The sequence below is a fragment of the Nothoprocta perdicaria genome, unplaced genomic scaffold (assembly GCF_003342845.1).
Source record: "Nothoprocta perdicaria isolate Ctin4 unplaced genomic scaffold, notPer1 scaffold_184, whole genome shotgun sequence".
NCBI lineage: Eukaryota > Metazoa > Chordata > Aves > Tinamiformes > Tinamidae > Nothoprocta > Nothoprocta perdicaria.
In genome coordinates this window covers 104132-112325 of record NW_020455027.1, presented here as the reverse complement: position 1 = coordinate 112325, position 8194 = coordinate 104132, and the positions used below count along the sequence as shown (strand labels likewise).

Sequence of the window (8194 nt, the reverse complement as noted above, 5' to 3'; positions counted from 1 at the left end):
AAGCGGGACGCAGGGCGGATCCGGCGCCTCGGGGCAGCGCGGCCGGGCGGCCTGTGCCGGGCCCGCGGGGCGGCCCGGTCGGGAGCCCCAGCCCCACGCGGGGAGCCGCGTTATTCGGCATCACCTCCTCGCGTATTTATCTGTTTATTTATTTATTATCCACGCTGGCGTTACCGCCTAATAGTTAGGACGCTGAAGTGTTTTGATACCAAATTTTTATTATTTTTTTTACAACAAAAATTAATAGAGCGCTTCACACCGTGCGCGGATGTGGCTGGTCCCGACGTTCCCRGCTCCTCAGGGGGCAAACTTGGAGCAATCCCCGAGGAATGCGGGGTGCGACCACGGGATCCAACCGGGAATCATCTGAACGGGCCCACGGGCCCAAGGAGGGTTTTGCTGTGGATTTTTTATCCCCAAACGCGTTAGAAGTGCCCTGGTGTTTAGAGGCGCCCGGCGTTGCAGGTGTGCGTGTCCCGTTGCGGAGGGGACACCCGGAGCGGCGCCGCGCGTGTCACGGRAACATCCCAAACGGCCCCGATCCGCAGGGGCCGCGGCACACATCACTGCGTGACCGTGACAGCTGGATCGCTGTTCTGAACTCTATCCATTAACATTATTGATTAATACTGATGCTCATCACGTAGTGAAGTAGTAACTTCATTTTTTCAGTTGATGTGGAAAGTTATTGCTGTTCCAACATWCGGCCTTTCAGTAAAGTACCATGGGCTCAAAAACACTTGCTGTGACAACTACAGCACACTATTTATGGTGTGTTATTAGCTATATGTCAAAACAGGCATAGGATTCCAGGAGGGACCCATTGGCATGTTTTTAACAAAGAACTACCATCCCTCTCTTAACTATCCATTTGAAAATTGATATTATTAGTAGTAAATAGTAAATAAAAGTAGACTCAATAAATCACTTGCCCAGGGTCATTCAAGTGGCCTGTGGCAGAATTGGAARTAAATTATAAGGTTTTTACATATCCTAATCCATTTTCCTCTTGCTTTCTATTTTAGTATGTATATGAACATGTACGAGTATGGATATATTTACTTTATTTGCAGAACGGAGATATCCCCGAGTTAGCCGGACGGTTGCCTGAGCTGCAAAGATGTTGGAAGAAGATATGGAGGTGGCCATCAAAGTGGTGGTGGTAGGGAATGGAGCTGTCGGAAAATCCAGTATGATTCAGAGATACTGCAAGGGGATTTTTACGAAAGACTACAAGAAAACTATTGGGGTAGATTTCCTGGAAAGACAAATTCAGTATGTATTGAACAGATGGCTTAGTATTTATTTCTCTCTTGCCCCTATTTCCTGTTCTTTTCCAACCTTAAGGTTTATGAAGACTTGAAACACAAAGTCTGTTGTCTCGGACGCTTAAGTAAAGGGAGTTGTTTCTTCTTTTGCACAGTGGGCTAAAATACCATTTTATTTTCCACCTAAGACTTAGATTTATAATTCAAAAACAAATGAAGAGTGGAAGCTCTGTCATGTTCACTTTTTAAGTCAGGTTTCATGCATCTTCTCCCACCTGTTTGTGTCTGTGTGTGGGTGGGTTTTTTTGCTGGTGATGTTTTTTGTCATTTGTTGTCTGAGATGGAAGAGCTCATGATAAAATGATTCTCCAAAATAGATAAATGTGGGGAAAAGTAAGTTCAGTATAGATCTAAACTCCTTACATACATAATACAACAGGTAAGAGATGATTGTATTTGATAAAGTATTGTAAGAAGAATATAAGTCATGTAAGCTGATTAAAAAGACAAAAAGATCATTATTCAGGCACATAAGCTTGTRTTTTCCTATCTTTATTTTTTTCTGTATATGGAAGAGGAGGAGGAGGTAGAAAAGAAGAGAAAAATGTAATATGAATTGCCTGGAAATAGCACGTAATGAAATTAAGAGTCTGTTGTCATAGCRTGGTATGGAGGTGAAACATTATCATTTTAAGTTAATTATGTTAAATCAAGTTAAACTTGAATTAAATTACCCTTATCCAAGCATATTGTGAAGATGGAAATATTTTTATGACAATTGGACTGAATTGCTCTCATGGCAATGACAAACTTCTGTCCTTTATTTCAGAGTTAATGATGAGGATGTCAGGCTAATGTTGTGGGACACTGCTGGTCAAGAAGAATTTGATGCAATAACCAAGGCCTACTACCGAGGTGAAAATACTGTTTGTTATTTGTTCCTTGTTTTTCAGTCTGCACATCTTTTAAAATATTTTCCTATCCCTTTAATGAGAATTCTAGTTATTTCATCTATGTGGAAAGAATGTTTTGTTCACACTTTTTTCTTTTCAATTCTGAATGTTTTCCTTTTCATGCAAGATACTGACTTAAATGCCACACAATGCAGGATACTTAGTGCTTCTCTTTAAAAAACATTGAACAAAACAAGACTAATATCTGAATGGAAACTGCCTACAGTTATTCAAACAACTTAATGCAAAATTTAACTTTATCTTCTTTTATATGTTAATTATTGTCTTGTATTTTGGATCCAGTATCCTCTGCAAAATATTTTAAGATAATTATTTTGTTTGTTTTTAGTTACAGATGCAACTTCTCATCCTGATATTGAGTATTTATTGTCACTAATAGGAGTGAGGAAATGGAATGAGAAATGAGATCAGAACTCAGGAATTTCTGTGCCCTAATTTTGATTTGCAGTTTCTGGCTTTTCTGTCCTTATGTTTTTCCTTTGAAGGCATTTACTTACTTCTGTAAGAAATATACTTGTAAACGTTCCAAAAACAATGGTTCTAGCACTTAAAAATTAATCCGAGGGTGAAAAAATCCACCAGTCACCCTGAGAAAACACTTCACTAAGCTCTGTGCTTCAGCTGCTGGTGCAGACTCTCTTCAGCACATTAATGCAGCTGGGCAATATGCAAAGTATATTTACTTCATAGGTAGAAACTACATTATCCAGTTGTATAAAGGCAGTTTATCTTCTKTCAGGAATTCCCTGCTTAGACTTCTTTGCATCTATGAATGCCATGCAAAATATGCTTCTTCCTGCTATCAGGAAATCTAATATCTTAGGGAAATTATCTTATTTGGAGACRGAAGTAATAGTTATGTCTTATTGTTTCATATTTGTATGGTCTTTTGACCTTTCAGTATGATAAGATAGAGTTTTAACAACCRATATATTTTACCAATGTTTCTGGCCAGCACTTGTAATTAATGATTGCCATTTTTTCAACAAAAGATGCTTCTGCTTTTCCCATTTCTTTTTATCCTTATATGTGAAGCAGCCCGTTCTGTCAGTGTACAGCTTACAAGTTGAGCTTGTGAATTTTAAATGATTAGAAATTAGTGCCTGAATATCTTTGAGTGTCCCTTTYCCTCCCGTAACCCTCACTCAGGTGTGTGCTGTATTTGAAGGGTTTCTGAGACGCCAAATTGAGTTTGTCTTCAGTTGTTCCAGGCCAGTGCCCTTTTCTTCTTTCCTGCTTACTGGCCTCACTTCCCAAAGTAAAACCAGTGGTTGAAAAACATCTGCTTGGGAATCCTGGAATCTTGCTTACGGCTCACAGCCRGTGTGGTGCAGTTTGAGCTCTACCTTGAAGTTCTTTATTCTGAGGAGACTGCAGTGAAATAAAACATACACCTGCCTGCAGATGCACATTGTAGACAGCATTAAGGCTATCTAGCAGTTCAGGCTCTTTGATCCGTTTTACAGTGAGTTTTGTCTCCTGAAGGATGAGGGACRTTCTAAGATGAGTTTTAGTTCAGCAGCAGGTCTGCACACAGAGGGGCACGGAAGGAGCAAGGCGAGAGCGCTTGGGAAAAGCAAGGATTTCTTTGGGAGTCACTCGGATCCCGCGGGTGGATGACGATTGTTGCCTCCGTTGTTGCTGTCTGCCTGTGCCCACCACTGCGTGGGACCTGCTGCTCCACACACTGCTCCTTGAGCCTTGTCTTGTCGTGGCCCCGCGTGTGTTCGGCCTCCCCCGGGGACAGAATGGGRGCCGGCAGGGCTGCTGTTGTGTGGATTTTCTTTAGGCAGGTGGACGTGTGAAGTAGCCCGTGTAGCTGCATAACCAGTGTCAAGCACAGGGAGTCAAACTGTCCTGCAGCGCCCAGTTCCAGATCCGGGCAAAGCTTTGTRTATACTTTCTGTTTGTATAACCCCCTCTTTTGTTGTATAAACCTGTTTTACCATTTATCCTCTTCCATCCTAGGCCAATCCTGCATTTCCTAGCTGGTTAGGTACTTTATTCCCAMGCTAACTACCCTTACAGGTGGCTCTCACTAGCCATGTGTTCTGGCCACATTACTGTCTTTCGAGGCAGTGTTGGACGCTTCTCAGAGCGGGGAAAAAAAGAGGAAATTATGGAAGTCCTCACGTTGCTGCAGTTTTATTGGTAGAACTTAAGGTGAAATTCTGAGGGTGGTTCTTACTATTCTGTATAAAACTGTCTAGTGAAACTAGGAAGTTGGGTGGAAGAATGTCAAGGAGCACAGGGAAACTTTGGTAAAATTAAACCAAACTTGGCTTTGAACTGCCAAATAAGAGGATATCTAATAAAAGTAATCAAGCAGTTTGCGTCAAAAAGYGCAAAGACAAAAGGAGCTATTAAATGGCATAACTACAACTTTCCCTGAGATTTTTTTTTTTTAGTTTTTTTTTTTTTTAAATCCAAATTGTTGTAGCATGAAAAATAACATATAGGGAGTTTTACAAGTAATGTGAAAAAATATTTACTATTTGGCTTCCATTTAGCAGTCTGAAACAGGAAGGATGAAACAACACCCTTTTCTGGTCCTTTCCACTCTTCTTTGTATTCCTTTTCTTTACATACACCTTGTGTATACACCATATACCTTGCTGGAATAGCTTAAGCTAATGGATAACCATTGTGAAGAATGAAAACAGTGATGAAAATAACATAGCACTTTATTACTTTACATTTTGAGAGCCTTCTTAATCTGATACAAGCTGGTAATAAAAGCTRATTTTTATGTAAGTAATTGGGGAAAAAAACTTGCTTTTCAAATGCACTTTATTTTATATGATTCTTTTTTGCTTGTTTATTGGCTGATTTGTATATATTTCTCTTGGTAATTGGGTTGTATRTTTTCAGGTGCCCAGGCTTGTGTTCTTGTGTTTTCCACAACTGACCGAGAGTCCTTCAAAGCAATCCCCACCTGGAAGGAGAAGGTGGTGACTGAAGTTGGAGACGTTCCCACAGTCCTCGTACAGAATAAGATTGATCTTCTTGATGACTCTTGTATAAAGAAGTAGGAGTTTTATGATGCTGTTTTTAAAGTACAACTTATATTCATATACACATATATATAYAYACACACACACACATATATACACATACTTAAAAAGAGATTTCCATGTGAAAGCTGATGATATCTGAGGTTATCAAACCAAGCACTGGTGGTGATGGTCCTGTGTGAGTGTAGCTCCCTGGGCAGATGGGCTTGCTGAGATAGGAACTTAGTTTCATGTTTGTCTTAAGAATCAGAGGAATGACACAAGGAGTTTGGTAATGCCATGGTAATATTCTCTGTCCTCTTAAATAGGAAGTTCTAAAATTGTGAGTTTCATCATAAAAATTCTAGTTGCTGTTAGACTYTGCTGTGTGCCAGTGGATTTATGAAATCCAGTTTGGATAGTTAGCACTTGTTAAATTGATTAAGAAAAAGTAAGTAGTTTTTTTTTGTTTGTTTGTTTTAAAGTATAATAGTCTTTGCCTTTCTTGAATTTTTTCTTTGGCCCGTTTTTATCAAAACATAAATCTGCTATAGAAACCTGGGTTTGTTGATACTCTCTAGCTGCACTGTGCTGATCCTTCTGCATTGTGTTTCTCTTCATAGATTTTACTGTCAGTCCATTCTGCCTTACTTATATCTGTGCCTCATTCATTTCTGCTACAAAACCAGCTTAACAGCATATTCTGTGGAAAATACTGCATGATAAGGCTGACCATTCTCCACCTCTTTATTTCTACCATCTTCCTGAGAGATTTAAATTATTTCTTCCTTTTGCTGTTTTCTCYGCTGGCTCTCCCTGTTCTCTGTTTGCCCTCATTGATGGCATAAATCAGCTTCTGCTCCCTCTGCACAGAATACTGAGGATTTTCCAAAGGAAAAGCAAACTTGCATTTGAGCTCCTGCTTTGTTTATGGTATGTCACTTGGGTTTTGTCCTCAAAATACTTTGTCTGCTTCAACAACTTCATCTTTCTGATGACATCATTTCCCGTGGTGATATTCTCACAAATTCCCTCAAGCTTTCCTTGAAATTTAGCATAAGTTGGATTTATTTTTTCCCTTCACAAAAAAAAAAAAAAAAAAAAAAGTAATTCTTGATTTCTGGGATATCATGGGGTAGTTCAAACGACTGGAGCGCTGTCATGGAAGGCTGTGTGCTCTTTAGGAAGGACAGGCTGGGAAGGCGAGGTGGTGGAGTTGCTCTGTATGAGAGAGAGCAACTGGAATGCATGGAGCTCAACCTGGGAGCGGATGATGAGAGGGTGGAGAGCTTGTGGGTAAGGGTTAAAGGGCAGGCCAACGTGGGAGACACTGTGGTGGGTGTCTGCTACAGGCCACCTGACCAGGAGGAGGCGGCTGATGAGGCCTTCTACAGGCAGCTGGAGGTTGCCTCACGGTCGCAGGCCCTGGTTCTCATGGGGGACTTTAACTTCCCTGACATCAGCTGGAGAGACAGCACAGCGAGGCACAAACGGTCCTGGAGGTTTCTGCAATGCGTCAATGACAACTTTTTGACGCAGGTTGTGGAGGAGCCGACGAGGAGRGGTGGGCTGCTGGACCTCGTACTAACAAACAGAGAGGGCCTTGTTGGAGATGTGAAGGTGGGGGGAGTAGCCTTGGCTGCAGCAGTCTTGAATTGGTGGAGGTCAGAATCCAAAGAGGAGGAAGCAGGGCTGTAAGTGGCCTTGTAACCGTGGACTTCAGGAGGGCTGACTTTGGCCTCCTCAGGTACCTCCTTGGAAGAATCCCATGGGCTGTGGCCCTAGAAGGAAGCTAGTTTTGAAGCAGCATTTCCTCCATGCCCAGCAACAGTGCATCCCTATGAGTAAGAAGTCAGGCAGAGAGGGCAGGAGACCTGCGTGGATGAGCAGGGAGCTCCTGGCAGAACTCAAGCGGAAGAAAGCAGTATACAGAATGTGGAAGAAAGGACAGGTCCCTTGGGAGAAATGTGGGAACATCATCAGGGAYTGCAGGGATGCCACAAGGAAAGCTAAGGCATGCTTGGAACAAAATCTGGCAAGAGATGTTAAAAATAAGGAGAGCTTCTTCAAATACATCAATGGTCAATGGCAAAAGGAAGATAATGGAGAACGTGGGTCTGCTGGTGGATGGGGTGGGTGCCCTGSTTACAARCAAAACACGATGAAAGCAGAGCTGCTGAATGCCACCTTTGCTGCAGTGTTTACCAAGGGCAGCCCTCTGGAATCCCAGGCCCTAAGGGCAACAGAAGAGAGCTGGAGAAAGGAAGGCTTGCCGTGGGTAGAGGAAGAGTGGATCAGAGAGCACTTTGGGCAACTTGACACCCACAAATCCATGGGCCTTGATGGGATGCACSCCAGAGTGTTGCATGAGCTGGTGGATGTCATCGCWAAGCCGCTCACCATCRTCTTCGAAATGTGTCAGAGGACTGGAAGAAAGCCAACATCACACCAGTCTTCAGAAAGAGCAAGAAGGAGGATCCAGGCAATTACAGGCCAGTGTGCCTCACCTCCATCCCTGGAAAAGTGATGGAACACCTCATCCTGGCTCCAGACATGTGGAGGAGGAAAAGGTGCTCAGGAGTAGCCAGCATGGATTCACCAAGGGGAAATCCTGCTTGACTAACCTGATCACCTTCTACGAAGGAATATCTAGCTGGATAGAWKWGGGCAGAGCGGTAGATGTGGTCCATCTGGATTYGAGCAAGGCTTTCAACWCCGTCCCTCACAGCATCCTCCTGGGCAAGCTCYRAAGGTGTGGGATRGATGAGTGGACGGGGAGGTGGATTAGGAATTGGCTCRRYGRCAGKGTGCAGAGAGTGGTWGTCARTGGYSCGGAGTCCAGCTGGAGGCCTGTACTTAGTGGTGTCCCCCAGGGGTCAGTTCTCAGTCCAGTCCTGTTCAACTTACTCATTAACGACCTGGATGAAGGGCTGGAGTGCTCCCTCAGCAAGTTTGCCGA

General features: G+C 42.8%; 1 protein-coding gene across 1 annotated transcript in view; it reads left to right on the top strand.

The window, feature by feature from the left end:
* Positions 1 to 1077: 1077 nt before the first annotated feature.
* The window catches only part of RAB23 (RAB23, member RAS oncogene family), a 9684-nt gene continuing 2567 nt past the window's right edge, over positions 1078 to 8194 (top strand). The window contains exons 1-3 of the mRNA XM_026036665.1: positions 1078 to 1275; positions 2098 to 2183; positions 5114 to 5270. Coding sequence (XP_025892450.1) covers positions 1121 to 1275; positions 2098 to 2183; positions 5114 to 5270 — 398 coding nt within the window. The 5' untranslated portion in view covers positions 1078 to 1120. The remainder of the gene's footprint in view (positions 1276 to 2097; positions 2184 to 5113; positions 5271 to 8194) is intronic.